This window comes from Eurypyga helias, unplaced genomic scaffold (assembly GCF_000690775.1).
Source record: "Eurypyga helias isolate BGI_N326 unplaced genomic scaffold, ASM69077v1 scaffold17320, whole genome shotgun sequence".
Lineage (NCBI taxonomy): Eukaryota > Metazoa > Chordata > Aves > Eurypygiformes > Eurypygidae > Eurypyga > Eurypyga helias.
The window spans coordinates 10,115-36,224 of record NW_010223944.1 but is presented as its reverse complement, the minus strand read 5'-3'; the positions used below and the strand labels follow the sequence as shown (position 1 = coordinate 36,224).

Genomic DNA, 26,110 nt, shown 5'->3' with positions numbered 1-26,110 from the left:
TCTAGCAGCTTCTCAGAGGAGGCACCCCTGTAGCCCTGCCACACAGACCCAACACACCTGCTTCTGTTAATGTTGAAGTCATTAAATTAATGAGTGCATTTCAGGACCTGACACTGCTTGCAGGAGAGCAGTATTATTATTGTAATATGAAAGTTTATGAGTTGGGTGCCAGTGCTGCCTTCAGTTGTGTTTTGCTAGGAAGTTGGCCTAACTGGCTACTTGAGGATACTCCTTGTGTGCACCAGGGTGGAGATAGTGTAGATGTAAATTGCTGTGAAAAACTTAGATCTTTGCTAACACGCTTGCCAGGGAAATGTTGCAACCTAACTGCAGTAAGTGATGTTGGAGTGATGTTTTAGTTAAGAGAAGGTTGGAGAAGTCTGAAGGTAGCAAGAAACATTCACACCATCTAATATATGAAGAAATCTGCAGCATGGTTTACTGCTTTATTGCAAGGATTATTCTTTGGGATCTTTAATTACGTTAATATTTTGGCAAAACTAATCTAAATAATGGCCTGTAAACCTTCTAAAATATTTTCAATTTTGTTTTCCTTACTGATACATTAGGTTTGCGTAAGGCCAATAGTTTTACAACTGACACTTAGTTTTCATTTCTCTGCCTGTAAATCTTAATTTCCTTTACTCTTATTCCCTCTCTGACTCCGTTTCCCTGTAGCTGATGTCCTTAGTGCTTCTCCTGCTCCTAACAGCCAGGAAGGTAAAGGCCATTTGATTGAGCATTTTAACTGCATGAAATCAGCACTGCATCTCCAGCCTGTTAAATGTGACAGTGTGAATATATGGTTTCTACTTCATACTAAAAATGCAGTCAGATAGTTATACATGGCATTGGCGACTGGTCAGCAACTGTTAGAAGACTGCATGTGTGACACTGGTTATGCATAAAAAATAATATGGTCAAAGCATCAGGAATGAAATAAAACCATTCCTTTTGTGACATTTTGGGCCAGAAAGATCAAATTAGTATGTGTATTATTCTCTGATAAATACCTAGCTTTGAAGAGGAATACCTATACATGTAAAAAATATTTGTTCATGGTGAATGTAAGGAGAGGAAAGCCAAAACTTGCTGTACAAAGACATGTACATGTTTGATGTGGTCAGTTGTGTTTGGACTTGAGCAATTCTTTGTTGTTCAGGAATATCAGTTGTTTTCAGCTTAATTCATTGGACAATTTTGTTTTAAGCATCCTCTGAGCACAAAAGGATGGGCTTTAAAAGAAGTGCAACCTATTAACCAAAGCTGAGCATTAAATTTTTGAAGTAGAAAGTTACTACTAAAAGAGAATGCTTTGACCAGTAAATGCATTATTTTGGCATCTGGTTATTCTGATGTGATTCACAGCATTGTCCACAAATACTGTTAATTCAAATTAAACTTCCACTTGAAATTGTTTGGCTTTATGTTTATTAAAATCCCATTAATTTTTAGATAACATTCTTGAAGACCGACCTGAGAATAAATTATCAAGTGATAAACTGCAGTTTGAATATAATGAAGAGACTGCCAAACGAATAAAGAAGGCTGATTGTGCTACTTACAGTAATAAAGGAAAGGTAGTTCTGCTTTTTCCCGCTTTTTCTTAGCCACACTTTGATATATAACCAGCTTCAAAAGGATCTGAGCAGTTTAGGTAACTGAGACGTCAGGTGAAAAATGCACTTTAATGAAGATAAATAGTAGAAAGCATGGAAACACATCAGAGCAAAGGGATTAACTAGAACATTATTGTATATACAGGCTGTTTGGCTGAAAATTTTATCTGTCATTGCTTTCAGTGAAAGACTTCATTGAAGCTAGATCCAGACGTTTATTTAGATATCTAATTTGCATTAACATCAGCGGAACAGAAGATTTCATCTGAAACTTCAGCATCTTTGCGTATCTAAATAACTTTAAACTACTGGGCTAAGATAGCAGCCACATTACCTTTTATTAAATCATCTGGCAACTGAACCAGTGCATTGCTGTTTAGTAACCTGTAGTTTTTCCTGAACATGGGTGGGTTTTGTCTAAATGTTTGTAGAACTGGCTCTGACTTTGAACACTACCACAGCAGCAGTAACAAGTATTGATGTATAAGCCTGCACACATTGATGTGTTTGGTGAAGACAGCAAACTATATAAAAAGAACGAGATAGAGGATTTGAGAGACATAGGTAAGATGTGCAAGAGCACTTTCACATTCAGTAATTTAATTATTATGTTCTTGGAATTGTCGCTTAGGTTTATGACATGGAGCTGGGTGAAGAATTCTATCTTCCACAAAATAAGAAGGAAAGCAGACAGATAGCCCCAGAGCTATCAGATCTTGTAATTTACTGTCAAGCTGTAAAGTTCCCTGGTAAGTACACAGCCCTGTTCTATTGCTTTAAGCGTTCTAATTCTTGGAGACATTATGTTTATGTTCTGAATTAGTGAGTACAAGCTATTTTCATATTGAACTAGTAGAGGAGTCTTTTTCTTAATGATTTGGTAGTCTACATAATAATAGCTCCTGGCTGAGAAGTAGTATCCATAAATTATGTGAAGATGTATTGTCTGTCATATTAAAATGTTTACAAGAGTGAAATTTGCCAGTCTTCACAACTTCATTGCCAAAGGACAGTGGACAGAAAGCTTTATCTTAAGAGCTCCAAGTTTCCATGTAAGGACCTACTGAATTAGGAAGGAAAATATTCTTAAAACTTTGCAGGAAGAGCTTGTCACATTTCTTTAAGTGACCTCACTTGAGTGTGTTTCACTTTTGCCTGCAGCTGCATCCTCTGTTCTTTCCTAAGTGGGTAGGAGGGGAGCTGCTTCGGAGGTAAAACAGCCCTTACGTGGGGTGGCTGAGGACAGCTGACAGCACACGTGCACACACCTTAGGGAAGGGGTTAAGGAAGTAGGAGGGTTGTCCTCTGTACAGTAGGAACAACAAGCTTTTCGGAGCAAAAGGAGAAGGACTAACTGAAGAGGAGGTTGCAGATAGGTACGTGTTCAGTACTGAAACATGAGGTTCAGTATGCTTTGGCTCATGCTGTGTACATAAATTCTTTTAAATTGAGAATTTATTGTTTGTTGATGTCTTTAATGTTTTGAATGAAAAATCAGCTTTTTAATGGAGTGGTTCTCTGTGGAAAAGTTAGCAATTCTGCCAAACCATGGTCTTATACAAATAGAACTGTAATCAGATTAGAGAAGCTAACCAAACATAAAATTGTGTCAAATAGGCAAGATAAACATGCTGAAAAATGGAGACACATTCTTCTATAATCTTCTATAACTTCAAGAATTGTAGGTGTCACTTGTAACAATAATAACTGCTAAAAAATTATATCTGATACTGTTTTTAAAGAAATCTGCAATAAGATATCTTTAAAATAAAATATTTTCTTTTAAAGAATGAGAGTCAAGATTAAACTTAGATAGTTTAAGTTGTTCCAGGCATTTTGACACACGAAGTTCTGATGTTCTAAGAAAGCTTTAAAATATTTCAGGTTTTTAATGTAATTTCAGTTAGAAAATAAATACCTGCTTTACTTATTGGATATCTTCCTCTTGCTTTAAAGGGGACATGAATAGAACAGTTAAGGAAGTAAGTTCCTTTCACGGATGAACACATGAAGCGGTAGAAATTAGCTTTCTGACAAAGTTTATCTCCTGTGAGACAAATACTGCCTTCTCTGCAAGATACATAGACTGCCATGGCCACCATGCTACTGGTAGGATTTTTCTCCCCAGGCAGGGTGCACTGCCAGACCCCAGTATTGTCCATTAATAATGAGAACAAGACTGGTAGATCCGTGACTCTGTAGATCCGTGGACTGGGTTCCTAACCAACTCAGAAAATGCAACAGTATTGGAGACTGGGAGGGCAGAACTCATGTCAGTGGCTGACCAGTGGTGTCAAAAATTTATTTCTCCTGTCTTAATGTATTTCTGTTCTGTGTTTACAGTTGCCTATGTCTCTGAATGTTAATCACTGATTTTTGACTATAAAAAAGGACAAGAACCATTATATTCACTTATCCTGGCCTACTGAGTAACAGACTTCTCTAAGTGCTCCCTGGTCAAAACAGGGTTTATCCTGTGGAGAAAATAACATTTCTTGTTTATAAAATCTCTGGTAACAAGGAACCCACCACAGCTCTTGTTGTTTCAGTGGTTTTTGACCCTTACAGTCCTTGCTTAACTTAAAATCCATTCTGTTGGATATCATCCTACCATTGTCTAAGAGGGTGAAGGTCTGTTCTTTTGGGTCACCCAAGATGAGTGCACTGAAGCATACTTGAGCCTGGTGCTGCTCTAACTCACTGACGCATGGCTCGCTGCCTTGGTGCTGTGGAACCCTATACAAGGCGTCGAGAAAAACAGGATCTGCACAATCGAGTGCAGAGAGCAGGGAGTCACCTGAGCTAACCAGCGTGAAATTCAGTCACCATCTCCATTGTGTCAGACTACCTGCCTCTACAGTGTCACTTTTCAGTAAATTAAAGTGAACACAAAAAAAAGGGCACCCTTCAAAAGTACCAAAAATTATTTTTCAAGGTCTGCAGACCGGCAGACTAAGTGGCTGTTGGCCTGAAGCACATGGTGAGAAGGTGACAGTTACAGTTTAACCTGTTAACATGGTTAGAATAAGGGCAGGAAATTTTGCCATTAAAAGCAGTAAAGCAACGTGGTTATATCTAACATGAGAGATAGGCACTGAATTCTGTAACTCAAAGGATATAGCACAGGGATTGTAAGGAAATACGAAACATTTACTCTGTTGTGGTGGTGGTACGTGCAGTGTGGTGGGAATTAAGCTGGTCCTGCTTTGACCGACCTGCAGGTTGGACCAGATGAATTCCAGGTCTGTGCCAACCTCCATGATTTTATGAATTTATGATTCTGTGAATAGATAATGCTGAGTTTTGGAGTAGAGTTTAAATTGGAGTGAAAAATGGAGCCTAGCACTGGGAGGAGCCCGGTCACATGCAAAGGATGGCCATGGGAAAGACTGGAAGAAAACTCCCATCGGCAACTCACCCTGTGGCCATCCCGTTTGGCTCAGTTAACCCTGGTGTTTGGCACTGCACTCTCTGGGGATTTATGAGGTTAGTCGGTTTCCTCAGCGACTGGCTCCACAACAGGATTTTGAAACCCGGATCTTGCTTACCAAATCCATTTGATCCCCTGAAAGCTGGTATGGAGTAGTGCTGGAGGCACAGAGGGCGGTAACACGTCATTCTTCTAGTCAGTTTGTGTTCCTTCATACCAGCTTCCACCCTCTTCTGTGGTTCAGTGTATGCTTGGGCACAAGGAGACAGTATGCCTCCAGCACTGAGAGAGTTGGGCTTGTTCAGCCTGGAGAAGCCTCCAGGACACCTCATTGCAGCCTTCCAGTACCTGAAGGGGCCGACAAGCACGCTGTGGGGGGACTTCTTACAGGGGCCTGTAGAGACAGGCAAAGGGGTAACGGGTTTAAATTGAAAGAGAGTAGATTTAGATGGGACATCATGAAGAAATTCTTCCTGGAGAGGGAAGAACTGGAACAGGTTCCATTGAAACTATCTGCATAGTTTTACTAAGTACCATGTAGATGTGACAGAGAGCTGAAAATTTACAGCTGTGGACAGACCTTAGTAGAAGAGAGGCCACTGTATGCTCTGTGATTTACATTTACATTTGTCATTGAAATACTAGTATTATATCCAGAACTGTCTTTAGGCAGGTGTGAGTTGATGTGAGCTCATGAGGGCCGTTTTATGAATCACAGTTAGGCAAATAAATGTCATCCTGGGTCTCTGGGAGCATCCCTCACCTCACTGCTGTGGGTGTCAAAATAATGATCATGCGTTTAGACTTACTCTAATTTTGGTCTGCTGTGTGCTCTGTCCAAGTCAACAGAAAGAAACTGACCTTAAGGGGGATTAAGTGTGTATACTTCACTGGGATTTAGATCATGATTTTAATGATTATTTGTCTAGAATGCCTATGTTTGAGTAACAGTTACACTAGAGGTTTCCAGCTCCACTTCTGGTACATACAGGCCATTAAATGCTTAATGGATTTTGCACACTGTATTTCCCATCATGGAAATACAGATTCTAAACAGAAGGTAACTCTGAAAACATCTTGATGTTAAATGGTTTCATCAACACCACTTGGGCTTTTTCCTTTACATTATATCTTTAAATCGTATTCTTGCATTTATTTCATAATGTGTGTTTCCCAATCTGGATGAATTCCATTATATTCACTAATGCACAGACCTATTGCTTCTGTAGAAAGATTTTTTTTTTAAATTATTGTAAGGATGAATACATTGGGACTGTTACTGCAGGATTTTTTGTATTAATTAGAACTATTTAGTAATTTGAGACAGAGCCACTACCTTTCTCAAGCCAAAAAGTAAAATGGAGAAAAGTTATATCAGAGAGGTAACTGTATATTGTATTGCTTCATGTAAGTTTTAATATACATTATATATGTGTACATACATAGTACATATACATAGTATGTACATATATAAAGGCATGTATGTATGTAAAGACGTTAAAATTATCTTACAGAGAAAAATACACTGCTTGCCCCGCGTACTATACAACAGGAGTATTCATGCCTTCAAAATAATGTAAAATAGGATGGAAAATGTCCTGCCCTCTTGGTCATGGTATTTGGCTCATTTATTTTACATTTATGGGAACAGGCTTGTCAACTCTCAACCCATCTGGCTCTAGCAGAGGAAAAGAAAGAAAAAGCAGGAAGTCCATTTTTGGCAACAACCCTGGCAGACTGAGCCCTGGGGAGTCAGCTACTCTTGCCAAAGCATCTGGAAAAGGTAAAGTTAGCATCTTCTTTCACCAGTCACGTGGAATGACTCTGTAATCCAACACATGTACCAGACCAAGTTGTTTAAGATCAAATACTTCACAGTGTGTAAGATGTAGAACTTGGGAATGTTTTTCTGTTAGCGCAGAAGCTATTACAGTAACATTATTATAACTGAAGTGTTGAGTGTGGAATGTTCAAATAGGATTACTTGGGCAGGAATATGAAGACCCTAATTGATAAATGATTCAAAACTAATACACATTCTAAGTGATGTATCTTAAAGTTTGTGTTTTAAAAAGTATGAATGAATATTTTCAAAGTACAGGAAGGCAGAACTGTTGGGCTGGATCCAGAAAAGGATTTTTAGTGTCTGAAGTAGGACTTAGTTGCCTAAAATGCGGCCAAGTCCAAACGTGTAATCATGCAAACTCCTGTGTTCCGCCTTGGAGGTATTTAGACTGCGGGCGATTCGGTTTGTGAACTTGAAAGTTGTACTTCTGCGCATGAACAGATGTAAAGGAATACAAAGGAAGCACAGAAAAGGTTCTGGAGCAGGGTTGAGACCCAGATCCCCTGCCTTTCAGGTGAATGCCATAAACAGCGTTGTGCCCTTTCTTGTACTCACTCTCTGCCTCAGGAATGCTGCATTTCTTTCAGGCCAAGGGCACAGCTGCAGCAGACAGATTAGATTCCCTTCTAGAAGCCAGTGTCCTAAAAATGGTCTAGAGCCTAATTCTAAAGGATACAAGTATTTTGCGGGCTTTGTCCCCTGATTTTTAGGGCACACTGTGGTCTGCCCGTGTGGAGACTTAGCAGATGGCTTTCAATTTTGCCTCCCTCCCTCATGTAAAATGTATAAATAAGCATAATGGAATTTTATTCCATTATTTTATTCGGGAAATTCCCAGTTATGAAAATGCTTGTTAAGCACATCTAATCACAGTATCATTTCAATACTTAAACTTTATGTTTCCTCTCATGGATTGTTCTTACTGTATAAGAAGGAATGTGACACTTCGTACTGAGCAGCATTAATTTTCCAGGATCACCTTTTTCTACTATAACCAAAATATGGGCACATACTTCATGAGAAAACATTGACTTCTTGAAGTGTCTGGATCTGCAGCTGTAATTTGGAAGGTACTCTTTATCTTCCAGGTCCTTTCGATGTGATGCGGCAGACCTGGGAAGATCCTTGCTCTCCTTACAACTCTCCAGCTTCGCTCAGTGCTATCATACGGACGCCCAAGTGCTATCACATCTCCTCCCTGAACGAGAACGCTGCCAAGCGTCTGTGCAGGCGGTACTCTCAGAAGCTGATCCAGCACACCACCTGTCAGCTCCTGAGGACCTACCCCGCTGCCACACGCATCGACTCCTCAAATCCCCATCCGCTGATCTTCTGGCTCCACGGCGTACAGCTTGTGGCTCTTAACTACCAAACAGATGGTATGGGTGCAGGAACACACACTGTAATACGTTTTAAATGTTAAGTAAGTCCTTAAACTGCCAATTGGCATTTGATGTTTGCTTTTACCTGCTCCCAAGAGAGTCTTGTGTGCCCCAGCACAGGCAGTTTCATACCATGACAATGTGGTCCTTGAGACCAGCGATCCCGGGGTTCAGGAGCTTTATGCCAGTGCAGCAGATCTCCTGAGAACGCAGAACTGCCTGGGCAGCAACACCTTCCGTTTTTTTCCCCAGTGAAAGTAGCTGTTATCCCTTTCTGATAATTTCAAGTATAAAGAAAGGTACCAAACTATTTTTTACTTAGAAGTGCTGCCTTGGATGCTGGTTTAATGTTGATCACAGCATTTTGGGGGCGTTTTCTATCCTATCTTGTGTTTCATCACCTTTTTGATGGTGGAGCCATTGGGCCATCTTCAAAGCTACACATTCAGTGCTTTTTCATTCTGCAGTTCAGGGCAAATCCCTAGAAACTTCTCCAAGAACAGGTGTAGGCAAGCCTGACAGCTGGATAAAGTCAGATAGAAAAGAATGAACTTACAGTTTTGTATAAGTAAGTATTGGAGGGATTGGAACATAAGTTACAGCTGTCTGAAAATGAAGAATGAATTGAGAGTACACAAATTAGGAAAAACAAAGATATTTAAACCATGTCTTTGTCTTCACTGTTACAGTTTTTCCATTGTACCACTGCTCTTTGTCAGTTTTGGCTGCCTTATTTTCACAGATCTTCCTCTGCAACTTAATGCAGCGATGTTTGAGGCTAATGGCGGCTGTGGATATGTTTTGAAGCCTCCTGTTCTGTGGGATAAAAATTGTTCCATGTACCAGCAGTTTTGTCCGTTAGAGAGAGATCTTGATAATAAAGAGCCAGCTATATATTCTTTAACAGTAAGTACACGGAAAGGGAATTTCCACAGCCGAACGGATAGAAGTAGACAGCGTTTAAGTACAGTCTTTAACCAGCATTACGGTCACGCTCCTGTGTGAAAAGATGGAACATTTAGTTGTTGTTTGCACTTCTGAAGGTCAGCGTAAGTGAAAGAAATGGGGTGGGGGAGGAGGAGCAAATCATTGTCCTTATTTTATTTCATTGGCTGGTTTGTATCCATAGTTACTTTCACTGTTTCCTTCACAATATTTGTCGAAACCCAATCCTGAAAGCATTTTCCCTGGGACTCCACAACTGTGTAAAATTATCCGCGTGCCTGGATGTTTCACACGTTTGCAAACACTTGAGAAGCTACACAAAAAGCCATTATGAGAAGCTGTACTGAGTCTTTAAAAAATATTTTTTTAAAGATTATATAAAAGATCTATCATTCGTGGATTTATGGCCAGAAAACTGTATTCTAAGAAGTCCCTTCCAGGAAATGTTTCAGAGGAGTGAGATCCATAAGAGTCAGAATCTCCCGGCAGCGGTAATTGCACACCTGATTGCTGTGCTGTGTGTGCCAAACCAAGCCGGGGGCCAGTGCCATCGCCCCAGAGTAACGGAGAGGAAAACCTGATCCTTTTTGACTCTGTTACTGGTACATTCTTTCTGGATTAACTTTCAGATGCCTTGAATGGTTACACTCTGATGTATACTGTGTTTTTTTCAGAGGAGAGATACCGTAGCAACAGCGTGGCGGGGGGGTTGAAGAAGCTCCGCTTGTGAGATTACTGCCCTGGCAATTAGAAAAGTAGGGAAGCGTTGTCATTAAATCATCACGTTAACAAACGGTGCTTAGGAGTGTGCTAAATGATACTTAGCTCAGAATCACGACAGTGAAAGAATGACTGTGCTAACTGGTTTCTCCGTGTTCTCCTTGGCTGCAGATTGTGTCTGGACAGAACGTCTGCCCCAGCAATAGCACAGGCAGTCCGTGCATTGAAATCGATGTGCTGGGGATGCCTCTGGATAGCTGCCATTTCCGGACAAAGCCCATTCATCGCAACACTCTCAACCCCATGTGGAATGAACAGTTCCTTTTCCGGGTTCACTTTGAAGATTTGGTCTTTCTTCGGTTCGCAGTTGTTGAAAATAACAGCTCAGCTGTAACAGCTCAGAGAATCATTCCCCTAAAAGCTCTCAAAAGAGGTACAGTATAGGTTGTTGTGACACACTATGCCAGGATGGTCCAGCAGATTCCTGGACTGAATCCTACAGGAGGGGTATTTTTAATCAGTTGGTTGCATTTTTCTAGAGGAGGTATTGAGCACGTGTCAGACTACCCTGGCAGTACGATGCTGATCTGTACGACTCCCGGGGAGCTGGAGGCTGCCCCAGTGACTTGTACAAAGTTAAATCTTGTGCTGTTGCAGAGACTGGGGCATCTCCAGGGAGACCTTACAGCAGCCTTCCAGTACCTGAAGGGGCCTGCAAGAAAGCTGGAGATGAGTTTGAACTGAAACTGAGGAGATTCGGATTCGATATAAGGCAGAAATTCTTCACAGAGCGGGTGGTGAAGCACTGGAACAGGTTTCCCAGAGAAGCTGTGGATGGCCCATCCCTGGAAGTGTCCAAGGCCAGGCTGGATGAGGCTTTGAGCAACCTGGTCTAGTGGAAGGTGTCCCTGCCCATGGCAGGGGGTTGGAACTAGATGGTCTTTAAGGGCCTAACCCAAACCGTTCTGTGATTCTGTGGTCCTGTGCAGTCACCCCGATCCCAAACTGTGGCTGTGAGGTTTTGTTCACCTTGAGACTTGCTGCTCCCTTAGGAAGTGTGGAGTGGTTTCACTCCCTGCCTTGTCCTTTGCCCAAGAAACTTGCACTTCTTGCTGCTGTGGTTGGAGGAGAGGTGAAAGAAGGTGAGAGATGAGGAAGCATCACTAATTCTGTGACACCTTGGGGATGGAGTTTCCGTATTGCCAGCAGCAGAACAGTAAAAATACTTCATGTTCGCTTTGTGCTACTGTATCAGTCTCAGCACATGAGGAGATCTGGCCAAGACTGGCAATTTCCCAGAGCACATGAGGAGATCTGGCCAAGATTGGCAATTTCCCAGTGAGAATTTGTCCTTGTTTCATTCATATTCCAATATTTAGCTCTTTCAAGTATGAAAATATTGAATATTACGGCAAAACAAAGGTAGGCAGCTATATGAGCCACTCAGCAGTTCAGAGCATTTGGATTACTCTGCTGTACAGACAAAGAGTGTTGATGCAGTGTTATTGCAGTGCTTTAAATCCTACAGGTGAGGCCAATTGTAGCTATAAATATAGCAAATTTGAGTTTTCCATTGAGGAGACTTGTGTCCTAGTGGCAAAGTACTGACAGAAGGGTTTTTTTCTCTTCAGGCTACAGACACGTCCAGCTCCATAACCTGCACAACGAAGCATTAGAAATTTCTAGTTTGTTCATAAACAGTCGGAGAATGGAAGAAAGTCCCTCCGGGAACACTCTGCCTGCATCTGTGGTAATTTAATTATTTTTTTTGTGAATGCCATGTATTTTTGTCATAATGACTACTTTGGTCTGAACACTTGTAGAACCAGACTGTTGAAAGATGTTAGCCCCTAAACCCACACATTTTGCAGAAGTACCTCTATGTCTTATTGTTTTGGGCTTTGGGAGCAGTAAGGTTCCCCCATCCGGCTGAAACTGGGAAGGTAAATCCTTTCCAAGTCCAGCTTCGGGTGTATTTGGGTGCAGCACAAGAACTCCTCTGCTGGAGGAGCGTGGCTGAGCGGTAAGGCTCGGAGCTGCCCCATGCGTTGCTGTAAGCATGACACGTAAGCAATTCATTTGGGACAAAAAAAAAGGAAGGTACAAATTACTGATGACTTTGGAATAATGAGAATAAAATCGAATGCTATTACAGGGAAAGATAGAAGTCTGTGTTTGCATAAATACATACCTCTTTATATATGTGTGTGTGCTTATGTGTACAAACGTGTACAGACACATACAGATGTGTGTATAACCTGCATGTAACAATACACAGGGATGGATGGGATTTTTTTTGTTAAATAGCCCTTAATGTTAGGTTACCTGGGTTACTTGTGCGTTAATAACTGGAAGCATGTGTAGTTATCTTGGTGAATTACTAGGGAAGAGCATAAATGGTTCTGAGGGTAAAACAAAGCTATAGATTTTCATCCAGTAATTTGTATGCTGAATACAAATAGCCTGAGCTCAGCTGGAATGCAGAGAGTTGAGCGATGGAGGTCTGCCCTTTGCTCAGTGACTGTTGATGTGTTCCCACTGGAAAACTTCCCTTTTTTCCCTCTCTCTTCAGCCTCAGGGTAGGGTGGGGTTGGGTCTTCTGGGGGGTTGGTTTGTTGGAGTTCTTTTAATGCCTTGATCTGCAGTGTAAGAGACACCAGTTAGCTGGATAGCTTTGCTCTGTCAGGGTCCTTACAACATGTGCGTAAAGTTTTCTTTTAAGCAACCTAAAAATGACGTGCCTGTGTAAAAACCTTCAGTAACGTGTTGATTGTTGTCTAAACAGTTGTTTAGCATGGGCGAAAGGAGAGACGCTGTGACTTACAAAGTGACAATTCATGGCATTCCAGGCCCGGAGCCTTTCACTGTTTTTAACGTAAGTGGGGGGACCACGGCTGCACAGCTCCTCCATCAGGTAAGCTGCCTGCTGAAGTGCAGGAATCCACACTGACCTCGTTCTGGCCATTCATCTCCCTGCACTGCTCATGTGCAGGGCCGCTGCAGTTCTTCATCACAGCAAGGATGAAGAAATGAAATTAGAAATGCATTACTGACGGGCACAGTCTGTCTTCAGTGAGATTTTCCCAATCTTGGCTTCCGGGAATGGGTTTCTAATCTCAGAACATACTCCCCGTTAGTAGTTTAATATCTGGGCATATGCAGATGAGGAAAGCAATCCTTGGGACCGACGGAGGCAGCGGGCTGTCCTTGCCCAACAATTCTGTGCAATTCTTTGAACTCCAGCAGCGCAGGGATACAGAGTAAAAGTTGGAGGGCTGAGTTCAAGAGTAGAAAAACCAGTTCGCTCAACAGGGATTGTTATTCTAGCAGTGGGAAAAGACTGTACTGTCCTGGGATTATGAATAAATTGTCTGGGCAGCCAAACAGGACAGAAATAAGCTTAATAGTACTGCCTTGTCTGGAAGAGCTGAACTGCTTGGCTGGGCTGGAGAGAACAGTACATTACCCTGGAGTAAAATATCTGAATAATAAATAGAACATCAGAAATCTAGCTTACACTATCAGAATAGTTACTGAATCCTAAAGCTTCTTTATCCGTTCTCATTTGTAACTACTAATTATGCAGTGTTTATATTTAGCATTCTAATTGCTGTGTGTTTATTGTGGTCTGTCCTAGCTCTTGGCTACCACAAAAGGCACCGAGTCATGTGCTGCAGACTATTTTCTGATGGAAGAGAAAAGTTTTATATCTAAAGAAAAGAGTGAATGCAGAAAACCACCATTCCAGAGAGTAATTGGTCCTGAAGAAGGGCTAGTGCAGCTTCTGAACAGTTGGTTCCCAGAAGAAGGCTATGTTGGAAGGATTATCTTTAAAACCCGAGAGGAAGTAAGTCTCCTTTAGATAAATCGTTGTTTACAAAGATAGCTAAAAATAGCTGTTAGGGACAGGAAACAAAAGGGTGCAGTATGTGTTTCACTACTTGGGGAGTAATGTCAGTGCTGTGTACGTCATTTAGAAACAAACAGCTCTTGGGTGAGCACAACTAGACTTTATCCACCTGTGTGACACTAACCTGACCTCACTCAGCTCTACGATCAGCTCTGTGGTGTTTAATCATTGTCGCTTACTCGGTTCAGTGCCACTAGCTTCCTCTTTTGACTGAGAGTTCTAATTCACCGTAAATCTAAATTTGGATGTAATAGGAAATTAAAGAAAGAAGGATAATAGTCAATACCAAAATCTGTCCTAGTGTAGGTGAAAGTTAAGCTGTAGTTTTGGCCTACGATGCTGGTACCTCAAAGCATGATCTGTAGTTCTGAGCCTTTTCACGAGAGAAGAGGACACTGTCCACCATCTCCCATCTCAATGCCACCATTACATGACAGAAGGTAATTTTGCAGACATCAGGAAATAAAGGATTTGGGTGATCATTTCTGCATCATGTGGTACCTTGCCTTGCCCACTGGAAACGGTGTTTCAGACAGTGATTTTAGAAACAGGTATTTTACATCAGCAATAGTGGCTCGTCAGCGCTCTCACACCGTGGACTGGCATTGAATGAGATGTGGGGCAGCAGGAGGGTCTCCAGTTTTCATGTGATTACAAACCTTTGGTGACCACCAGCTGTTATCTACCCCTCTGACATAAATGAATCTGGCTCTTCTTTTTTCTGTAGAATTTGAACGAGAGAAACATCCTTCAGGAAGCGAAGGAAGAAGCAGCCATCGGCTCTGAGGATGACAGCTTCTTTGTTCAGGTACACGATGTCTCCCCAGAGCAACCACGCACCGTCATCAAAGCTCCCCGCTTCAGCACAGCTCAGGATGTCATACAGCAGGTGAGCAGCACGCGGCCCACGGAGGCTGGTTTCCTACAGGATGGTGGGGTTTGGGCTCTGTTTCATAACTGTAATCGGAGGAATGCCTCCTTTTTTGTCTGCTTTTGTTCTGCTTTTAAACAGACTCTTTGCAAAGCCAAATACTCCTACAGCATTCTGAGCAACCCAAATCCAAGTGATTACGTGCTCTTGGAAGAGGTGACAAAAGAGCCAGCAAACAAAAAGTCCTCGACACCTAAACCATCGCAGAGGATTCTCTCTGATCAAGAGTGTGTCTTCCAGGCCCAAAGCAAGTGGAAAGGAGCAGGAAAATTTATCCTTAAACTCAAGGAACAGGTTCAGGTAAAAGGTCAAATGCAGGTTTTAAGGATGGCGCGTGATGGGCGTAATGGGACCCTGCTGCAGTGGGAGGGAGACGCGACTGGCCTGGGGCTGGGTGGGGAGAAGAGGCTACAGCAAAAAGCAGATTCCGCTTTTCTCCGCACCTCCCTGGCATTTTGCTTTGCAAAACTGCATCCGTTACATCCAGAACTCTATTCCCTCACCGCCCGCGCATCCCGTGACCACCTTCCTCTTTCGAAAGGGCAGCCCGTGTAGAAACACATCAGGTGGTTTCATATTAATGCCGTATTTCGCAGCTGATGAACAGCCCGTTAAACCAGCTCCGCGATCCGATTTATTTTTTGACAGGCAGCACGAGATGACAAAAGGAAAGGCATTTCCTTTACCAGCGAGCTCAAGAAGCTAACCAAGTCGAGTAAGCAGTATCGGGGTTTCACGTCCCCACCGCTACAGGTCTTGCCCGACAGTCCCCAGAGCAAGGACGAGAGGTCTGCCTGCAGCCTGACTTTCAGCGACGTCCTGGAGTGACAACCCCTGCCGCCCTCCGCGCGGTCTGTTCAGGTACGAGAGACCGATGCCAACGGAGCAGCCATTCGACACACGATGTGCAGAGCGCATACTTCAGAGTTGCAGCTGGTGAGACCGTAGTGAGGTGCGAGGGACTGACCCTAGACAGGGGTGTGCACGGGCACTGTAGGACCAGGAAGGTCCCCAGTTACTTCTTACGGCATTTGCCGCAGTGAATCAGAACGCTGTGAAGAGCGGAGTTTCCCCTGCTTTCCCTGCCCGTTTGAAAAACCAACCCAGAGCGCTGCATCCTGGTTGATTTTATAGTATGCATTTTAATCCACTACGTGTGCTTTACTAACTATGTCCTGTCCCTTTTGCTCTGGGCCAAAGTCAGTGCAAGTATGCAGTACAGCTTTCTCGTTACTTCCTATTAAATGCATACAGTAAAATCATCAGGACTGACGACCTCCTTTCTAGCTACACCAAGTCTACAGCGCTGATTTCTCCCCGTGGAAATCTTGCCAGAAACATCTAAACGTTCTGCCTGTCCTTTCTGTACCTCTCCACTTTCTTCTGTCTTGCTTGACGTGCAACAAGCAGCGGACTACGCAACGCAGGACTGTCCCGTTGATACGAACTCGGCACGCCTAACTTGTCCACCAGCCGGGTATTTGCATCACAGAATCATGGAATGGTTAGGGTTGGAAGGGACCTTAAAGACCATCCAGTTCCAACCCCCCTGCCATGGGCAGGAACACCTTCCACTAGACCAGGTTGCTCAAAGCCTCATCCAGCCTGGCCTTGAAGACATCCAGGGAGGGGGCATCCACAGCTTCTCTGGGCAACCTGTGCCAGTGCCTCCCCACCCTCTCCGTGAGGCATCGGAGTGCTACTACAGCACTGAGATACCACCGGAGAAGTTACAGCACATTGTACATGAAGAAGAAATCCTCTTCAGTGTTGATAACCCCACCTCACACATGGCCAATTTAAGGTTACACTTTTCTTTGCACATACACTAATTATTAAAGCATGATTCGGCGTGCACTGCCACATTACTGCGAAATCAAATTAACAGAATCCAAATAATTTCTTCACTTGCAAAACATTTCAAACCTGAGGGGACAAATTTGATACTTTAGTTCTAGGCTACTATAAAACCCCTAAGTCACTAAAACTATCTGAGTTCAAGAAAAGCAAAGTAAATTATGGAAAGATCCCAGCCATATTTCCTCCTTTTCTCCATTTGTTCTTTTCTTTTTTTGAAAACTGGAATCTACATCACTGAATCCTCCTGCAGTGCCTTTGAAGGAACCTGCTGCGGTTGGGTCAGCAATTGTCCCCTGGATGCTCAATCCAGACAGTGCTGCTGGATTAACATCCAGAATCTGGGAATCCTAAATGGGATGTCGTAGATTGGAAGGATGCCTGTCAGCTTTCGGAAGATTCTCCCCTCCCCTGATCTTTACATCTGCAGATTCTCAATAGGTGGATGACGTTTTCTTGGACTCTGTGTTGGAAATGAACATGTTGCCACCCTCCCCTTTTTGGACAGGAGATCACCTTAGCCAGTTGCCTCTAGGGAAGCTGAAGGCAGAACCAGAGCATTCTATTAATAATGTGTATTATATTAAAATAAGGCACTTTTACCTGAAGATTTCTGTTAAACACTGTGTTAAGTGATTGTAAAGAGATTTAAATATACTGTAACTTCCTTCGCGTATCTGCCTAACTTTGGTGAATATACACAAATTGCTCCTATTATTTATGGTTTATCTACCTTAACAAAATAATGTACAATAACTAAATACACCTAACCGGTAGTGATACTTTTACAAGGATCGACATTTTCTTCTTATAAATTCTAGTTTTCCAGGCTTGTGTTTAAAGAAAGAATATTTATTACCGTGTTCCGAAGTACCTGCCATTGTATAATATATTTATCATATACTGCTTTTTAGAAAATGCAGGGTTTTTACCTCTCTCTGGACTTAGAGGAAGATATGTTTGAACTTTTCTGGTTGTTCATCCTCAGCACAAGACATTTAATGCCCCCAGCAGACCAAACTCAATCTATGCATTGATAAATGTAACTGACATTTCAAGATTTAATTCAAAATCCGTTTTTCCATAGAGTCAGGAAATATCTCTTCACTTGCCTGTTAAACCCAGAGACTATGAAGAACTCCTACACTACAACTCTTGACACTTTCATTTACGTAAAAACACTGTTGTAAAATTACACGTTTACCAAACTCATCTTTTGATATTTAAGTCAGCCGTGGATGTGTCTTTTTGCCCCTCCACGGGCATTACTAATGTGCCAGGTTGGTTAGAACGATCCCTACCCGCTTGCAGGTGAAACAACGGCTGAAACCACTCACCCTTCTGCTGTCTATCTGTGGAGCGTCAACTGCTCTGCACACGCGGTGTCTCCCTCGAGCAGTCCCCAAACACAGCATTTCAGTCACCTGGCATGACTGTGTCAAGAAACCCACCGGTACGGGGCGTGAGTCACGCACGCGGCGATTCCGCACCCGCCTCGGCACAAAGCACTGCTGCGCCTGGGCGACGCTGCAGCGGTGCAGCTACATCCAGCTTCGCCTCACAGCGCAGGGCTGGCAGGGAAAGAAGTTTGAGGCAGTAGGCCCGCAGCAACCAACCCCCCTGCGTAATTAGAAAATGAAATACAAGAAAGCAGTCATTAACTGGCATACAGACAAGCAGACAGCACCTGCATTCTGTCACCAGAAGCTGTGAAGTCTTCCACTATACACTATGGAAAATTCCTATGAAGGAGCCATTACCAAACCAGAAAGTGCCCCCTTGAGGTTGCTTCCAGGGAAAATACCCACAAGCACACGAGGCCGTGCACTTCCTGCTGCTGATCACCAGTACCCATGGAGCAAACCAGCATTTTGCAATTCAGCACTCGTGATCCAGTTAAAACCCCAACCACCGCCTGGCTCGGCCTCTTGACGCGTGTCCTGCCGCTCCCACCGGCATGGCACAGCCGGCCCCGGGAAGAGCCGGGGTGCGCACTCCCCACTCCGCCCCATGGCACCCGCCAAACACAAGCTAATACTGAGTCAAGTGTTGGAAGCGACAGCACAGCCATAGGTTTATACGTGTAGTTGGCTTTGGAATTACTGGGAAATACATCCATCAACCTACTGCACACTTCAGCTAATGCCACTCCTTTTTCAAACGATGTCACTTTCATCCTCTGTTACCTTAACACAGTAGCAGTTTCTCATCACAAAGAAATTTCTCCTTTGGGGTTTTTATGGCATTTTAGCAACAAAACGTACTTCCCCGTATAGTTTGCCCTGTCCTATTTAGCTTTTTTATTATTATAGTCAGCAGCACTGGAAATAGAATTCTTAACATCACCTGTAGTTTCACAGTAGTCTGGGAGATGCGGCTGCTGACTCAGCAGATTCAACACGGGAAGGTCTTACACCTGTGTCACCATCAACGGATGGTTTTCCATCACACAGACCAAAGAGAACAAACAAGCAACACAAAAAAAAACCCCAACTTGGGAAATAAAGGGGCAGCCACGTCACATTGCATAAAGCGTGTCTAACACAAGCCTGAAGGCTAGCAACGATTTATAAACAGCACTTTTGTACTATTTCTGCTAAAACAATCATTTTCTGGCTGTGGGAATAGTTTACAAATAAAAGTACCTCATCTTCCTCATCACTCAAGGTCAAAAGCTGCTTTTGCTGCTGTTTATCACAGTGAAACCGAACAGCAAAATATTTGGCTTTCTCTTAAAAAACCCCACCTTTATGGGCATGCAGACATGATTCCAGTATTTTCAGTAATGTGCACATATCGCTAAATTTCAACTGTAGGTATTGGTGAGCAGCAGACTAAAACTTTTGTTGGTGGAAAGTGGTACATCTGGGGGAAGTTGGGATGGAATACAGTATCCTTCCATTTGGGTTGGTTCCAAATACCCCAATAATGACAGTACAGCACCACCTGAAGCATTAAACAGGGGGGTGGGTGTCAACTTCAGTGAAAGCCCCGTTCAGCAGATGTGATGTGCTGAGTTACTGCTCTAACAGGGAAGTTTATTCTGCCTAGGCACAGGCTTCGTTTCTGCAGGAACACCTGCCCACATCTTTCTGTGACAAAACTGAAGGAATCACTTTGTCCCTTTCTGTGCTTTTGGCTGGGTATGGACATCAGTTAGGAAAATACATGCATTTTTACATTCCAAACTATTTAGAGGAAGCAGCTTCCAGGATAAAGTTTGAAAGAAAGGAATGTAAATAACCCACACCTTCCAGAAACATGCAGTCTGAGTGGCAGCAGGCCTCATGCCGAACAGTCTGCAAGTGGAAACCTCGTGCTCCAGTGCCTGTTGACAAAAATACTGAAGTATTTTTTCCATACAGTTTTAAAACCACTGTTCCTTTCCCACCCATGCACCACTGCCCTTGCCTAGCACGTGCTGCTTGCAGCGGTGCGACTGCGCGGGACAGAAGCCCGGCAGCCACGGATCGTGGCCACGCTGCAGTCCCACTCATTCCTGTCTTACTGATCCCAAGTTCAGCAGTTAGGAGAATACAAAATACTGTGGCAGTTTTAATTTTTAAAACCTAGTCACATTATTTTTATTGCCACGAATATTACTATGTGGAGTATCTCAGCAGCCATCTGCTTCTAGAATTCACGTGCTTTCAAGAATTAGACACTAACACAGAAATACCTAAATATTTCAAGAACGTTCTCCTACCTTCTTAGCTTGTCTCTGAAGAACAACTTGCTGGTAGCTTTACATTTCTGCGCGAGGTTAGGTCTGCGGCTTCCGAAACGGAACTCTCCATTCTGCTCTAGCTCCGAATGCTTCAGCTAACATTGGGTTTCTAATCGCTGGCTGTTACTAATCCCCTACAAAACTCGGTTCACTTCTAGGGTAGCCCACTAAACGTAACAGCAGTGGCTTTTTCCTTGTGATAAGCGTTCTGTAGCTTCAGTAGTGTTAGACAATTGGCAGAGATAGCCAGTTAAACACAAAACTGAACGGCAGTAAACAGATTTCGCTCCGATGCATGCATAGGGTATTCAGAGAGACTCAGATGTCCAGCTGTCTGCCTCTTAAAGCATGTCACAGTATCGTGACAGTGCCACATCACTATGTGCCAGTCTTTATATTGTTTGGAAACTGTGTAAAATTAACAATTTTCAAAGTGACTTTTCCACCTGGACTATTTTCTCTCTGCTGACTTGAAGAATAAACTTGTTATTTGTATATATGTTGTAAAAAAATAAATGGTTTAAGATGTTGACTCTTTGGTTTTACCTTCCTGAACTGACAAAGTACTGGCAAATGCCCCCTTGGAATTTTTCAGAATTTAAATCACATCTGGATTTGCAGCCCCTGAACAACTGAACAGAACCACTCCAAAGCTCTGGGAACAGCACCCTGAACAGACACAAACACGCGTGTTACCATCAGCGTTACATAGGCGGGTCGGTAATCTGCACACCAAAACGGGCCTTTTCTCATTCATCAGCAGACAGAGGTCTATTCCAAAAGGGTTTGTGAAGTTAAGCTTAGCTACTTGAAAGCTGGTGATCCACTCTGCTTAATACTAAAAACGTGTATTAAAATAAAAAAAAAATCACTATCTAAACCATGAACCAGGATAAAGGACCAAATACCCTCGAGAAAAAGAAAGATTTTCTGATTACTGTAAGGAGGTTACGCGACTTGAACAAAAGCTCTGCAAAATGCACCACCTGTCTGCAGCCCACTGCAGCGCTGCCAGCCAGGGGCAGCCACCGCACGCCCCTGCAGAGTGAAATTCACATACAGCCAACACTCACCCTTACCTTCTTTCATATATTTTAAGCCAACAGGCAGCTGAAAATGGATTCTAAACCAACCAGGCGTAACTGATGTTTGGGGAATGAAGATTAAGGAAAACATTTTAATTCTTACTGTGCATTTGTCCATCATTCTTGGCAGCGACGGCTTGTGGGAGACACGGCCGCAGAGCATTCGGTCACGACGCCACAACTGGAACTCAGTTATCTCAACTTGCCAATACCGAGATTCATCAGAGTGGGGAAAAAACCCACCAAATGCAAAATCATTTCAGGATGAGATGAATGGTTAGGAGTCATCAGACCAAAGCAGACAAAAACGCAATTCCGATTCCAAATCTCTTGGCACCTTAAACATAAAACTCAACATTATGTTAAAATTTCCAAAATATTTATTAATTTATCAGCACAACCCAGTAATTTCTCAGAAACGCCTGTGTCTATATTCTGTTATAAAAAGTAGAAAATATATAAACAAAAATACTGTAATGCACGCTTGCAAACAGTTTTAAAATTACTTGGTTTTGTGTCTCTAAATTACTGATGTGAGTGTTCACTGTGGTTCCCAAGCCCTGAGAACTTGGGCCGGGGCAGGGGGAGGTGGCAGGGAGACGCCTTGTAACTGTGAAAAGCTGCGGTTACGGTTTTTGTCTGTTTCTAGATCCAAAGAGAGGCCTACTTGAATTCCTTTCACGATGAGTGGTAAGGTCTTCCAGCCAATCTCTCTCCGTAAGGACGAAGCCAACTGAACACGACTGACGGGATACGTTTACGACAAGGATGATTCCTTCAAGTGTTTAGCAAAATCCAAGGGTTTGTGGACAACAGTCTCGCTGATGTGTTGTTGAAGCTGTTTGCTTAGCTCTTCATCTATAAATGAATCCAGCTGTGAGAACGTGTCCTGGAAACGACAGAGTGTTCGTTGCATTACTAAACAAGGGCAGTATGTGTTCCCCGTGCATGGCTTTAATTAGCAGCCATGTGTCCCTCCCATCCCCGCTGTCATCTAGGCCTGACCTGCGGGACTGGCTCACTCGGCCAGCAGCACAGCACTGTGTCCGCCGCCAGCTCGTGGGTTTGGTGAGGATTGTTCGGTTGCTGTAAACTGGGATTTACCAGAATACCCACTCCATGCAGCCACGCTCACCCAGTCAAGCGCTCCGTGCTCTCGGCAGCGCCTGAGACCCTCTCTTGGAGGTGCACAGGGGCAGCAAACTCCAGAGCTTCTGTCCACAGGGGAGAGCGCAGGCAGACAGCGGCAGCATGGCGCACAGAGCAAAACATGCAGGACAGGGAGGGTGAAACTTGGGTACTGCCCGAGTTGGTTAACACGACCCAGATGGCAGGCAACACCCCAAGGCCACTGTCCCAGTTATGTCCATTACAACGACCTACAGGCAGTTTGTTGTCCATTACCTGCCTTTGTTCCTGCTACCCTGAACAGCTTGTGCCCACCCTCGCTCCAGCACTATGCTGTCTCTCTCCTGCCGGCTGTTCCCAGCCTTGTTCTGCGACGGAACACCCACGCAGGACAGGCGCCTCAAAGGTCACCGTGAAAAGGCAGGGTAAGAAAGCACAGACACACCTGCAGAAGGTGCTTCTCCACAAGGGAAACCCCTTGTGCTCTCAAGGCTTTGACTGACATCACTGAGGTACAGGTTGGAAGCACTAACAAGGTTAACAGGCTCTAATGTTTCCATTAGGAAGAAAAATTAATTACCACTTTTCAAAGGACACACCACTCACTGGATATTTCATGGAGGGTGGCATCTGGACCACCTCCAGTGCTGAGGATCGAAAAGTGCTGAGGTTCACCCATTCATTCCCCTCTTTATGCATTAGCTCTTTGTTCCCTGCAAATTTACACTTCAAAGCTATAAACTGACACTAATGGGGATGGGTGTCCTTCTACATGCTGAATCACAGGCTCTGGAAATCCAGCTGTCCTGCCAACCACCCGCACTGGGGAAAGAGAGCTGGCTTTTTATTGCTGCTTTTTGACCCAACATCAGTTCATCATTACGGAAAAAAGAGAAGAAATCCCCACGGAACCACTGCTGAGTGCAAAAGGTAAGTGAAACAATAGCTACCACATTAACTGCTGCTATGGGAGGTGGGACTACTCTTCATACAGCTTTCCCTCCTTTTTTGGAGTCAGGGCTGTTTTATGCCAGTTTCAAAAAGCCACTGGACACCGAAAGGACAGAAACTAGGGGGCCAAACGAAGTGTGCTAACGCCAGGCGCTGCACAGCGAGCCAGCTGACACAGGTTGCGTTGCTATGTCACGGCTAAAGGAGGGCACAGGGAGGCGAGGTGGTACCTTTCTTCTGGGTGTTACAGACGCAACAGGAGGATTGAAGGTCATTCCTCTCATGCTGTATGCCTCAAAAAGTTCTGTAGCAAGCCTGTAGCAAAAACCACAGTGAAAGAACAATGACATTAGATACATCCCCCAGTAACGTATCACCAAACAGCTTCTCCCACACGCATGGCACTCACAGCCTCCACCACGCTCCAAGAGAACTCCTCAGAGGAGTGAGCATCACCTGGAAAAGACCAGAAACCAACAGTGCAAGTAAAGCATCTAAATACGCCGCTGGGGGACAGAGAAATGGGAGACAAGAAAACTGTCGGCCTGCCGGCGCTCCAAGCGGTCACTGCTTCCCTGTACCTGTGTGGAAAAGTAAGACTAGTATGTGGATAAAGGTTACCTAGGTGATTCCAAAAGGGTTGTGTGAAAACTAAGCAGCCATAGGAGGACAGGGAAGACTGTCATGTGGGCAAAGAGCTGGTTAAAGGGCAGAAAAGAGGTGTCTATGATCAGTTTTTGCAACGGCGGGAAGGAAGCACGGATTTCCACAAGGTCTGTGCCAGGCCCTGTGCTTTTTTCAACACCCTCGGAGGTGAGCTGGAGAGACCCGAGCTACCTGCGGAAAGAGGAATGCGCTGCCTGTGAAGAACTGCAGACAGACCGCATGAGGGGGTTGGTCAAACGGGGAATGAAATGTAGTGGGGGAAAAGCAATCAGTGTCTTCTAAAAACAAGTCTCTGAGCTGACCACTGTTACTTCAGGAAGAAAGTACTGTTGCCATGCCCGATACTTTCATGGGATTGTGACCTTAATGCTAGAAAGTAACAGGGAATTACATCAGCGTGTAAATCCACAAATCACCCACACCTCAAACATTGCATCTGAGTCTGCAATTCCCTCCTCTTGAAATACTTTAATTGGTAAAAGTTCAGAACAGGGAACAAAGATGATGATAAGTACGGAACAGCTCCTGCCTGGGCCAGATCCCTTCACCAGAAGAGATGGCAGACGGAGGGGCAGTAGGACAGAGGCCTAGCAAGCCACGCGAGGCACACAACGCATGTTTGAGCAGACTGGTCATTTCCCCTCCCAGGGCAGGGACCAGGGACTGTTAAAACGCTGCACGCTGGCACCAGGCCCCCAGCAGAAGAAGGTAACCTAATGGGCTGTGGACTCGTGGAACCCTCACCAAACACTCCTGTATTTGCAAAACCTGTGCCGTGGTTCAAGGGACACTGGACAGTTCTGAAGAGTTCCAGGGAGGCACCAAACAGACAACGGCATCAGGCTTGGGAAATCCAGCACACTGAATCCCCTCAGAGGCTAGGACGCTGCTCTGAGCAGACGTCTTGCATGCCTGCCCTGCTTGTACTCCTCCTGAGGCACCTGCTTCCAGCCACTGCTGAAGACGGGGTGCTGAACCAGATCCTCAGGCTGAACCAGGGTGGCTTTGACGTAACGACAGACCTTTCACCGCCACATGGTTTCCAGTTCACACCGGCCACCCACGGTTCGGTGACCCCCATCCATAGTCAGACCAGAGCTGCTGATGCAGGTATTTTACTCCCGTAGGAAGAAAGCACACTGCACCTCGAGATTTTTACACTGTCACAGCCTGGCAACAAGCCTTAGAAGGGAAAAAAAGAAAAGGGCAGCCAACATTCTGTGCTGGCAGAAGAACAAAGAAAGTGAGTTTGAAGAACAGAATCTTTTCATTTTCAGGACAATTATCTGCAGGGATCCCTTTAATAAAGTATAAGCAACTGCTACTTTTCAGGGCACTATTTTTCAAAAAAGAAGTCTTTGATAACTCACCTTTGGCTCAAATCAAGTGAAAGAGCTCCTGAGCCTTCAGCTGGAGCTCCAGCAATAAGGTGAGCTGCAAATTTCTGCACTACTGGATGATAGTGTCTCTGAAAGAAAGGAAGAAGGCAGGCAGTTGACTGAGGGATAAGGGATAATGGATTTATCTATGGATTCTCCATTTATTTCCATTTCAGTAACATAAGGTTCTGCTTTTGTTTTAGATAGATAAACTGAGCACCCCAAAACCAGTCACTTTCAGGTGAATAAGAACACCCAGTCTTATATTTATTCACGAGTTTGTCATGCTGTGGGCATAACTCCACAGTTAATCCACCTCCTACTCCCAGAAAAGAGGAAAAAGGGCAGAGGAAGCACTCCACAAGCCCCAAACTCTAAACCCTGGCTGGAACGACCGATCAAATTGTCAGTTGCTCCCTGGAGAAGGGCTGGACTGCAGGAACTTTAATAGATCGGGAAACCTTTCGAAGGAGTCTTACTGGGAAACCAGCAGTAAGATCCAGTGCGGTACTAACATGTGGGATGTGTAACATG

General features: G+C 43.9%; 2 protein-coding genes across 2 annotated transcripts in view; one reads left to right on the top strand and one right to left on the bottom strand.

Annotated features, from left to right (window-relative positions):
- Positions 1-678: 678 nt before the first annotated feature.
- On the top strand, positions 679-15,611 carry PLCE1 (phospholipase C, epsilon 1; the record flags this gene model as incomplete). The annotated part of the gene is made up of 13 exons (XM_010158745.1): positions 679-720; positions 1,456-1,580; positions 2,251-2,368; positions 6,701-6,832; positions 7,984-8,274; positions 9,020-9,183; positions 10,114-10,375; positions 11,574-11,692; positions 12,728-12,856; positions 13,580-13,789; positions 14,580-14,741; positions 14,865-15,083; positions 15,432-15,611. Coding segments are annotated over 13 exons (2,153 nt in total), but the record flags the coding sequence as incomplete, so codon positions are not given.
- A 6,476-nt stretch (positions 15,612-22,087) lies between these two features.
- The window catches only part of NOC3L (nucleolar complex associated 3 homolog (S. cerevisiae)), a gene marked incomplete at its 5' end in the record, with an annotated part of 13,284 nt that continues 9,261 nt past the window's right edge, over positions 22,088-26,110 (bottom strand). The window contains 3 exons of the mRNA XM_010158640.1: positions 22,088-22,341; positions 23,762-23,846; positions 25,568-25,665. Of these exons, the coding sequence (XP_010156942.1) occupies positions 22,210-22,341; positions 23,762-23,846; positions 25,568-25,665 (315 nt within the window). The remainder of the gene's footprint in view (positions 22,342-23,761; positions 23,847-25,567; positions 25,666-26,110) is intronic.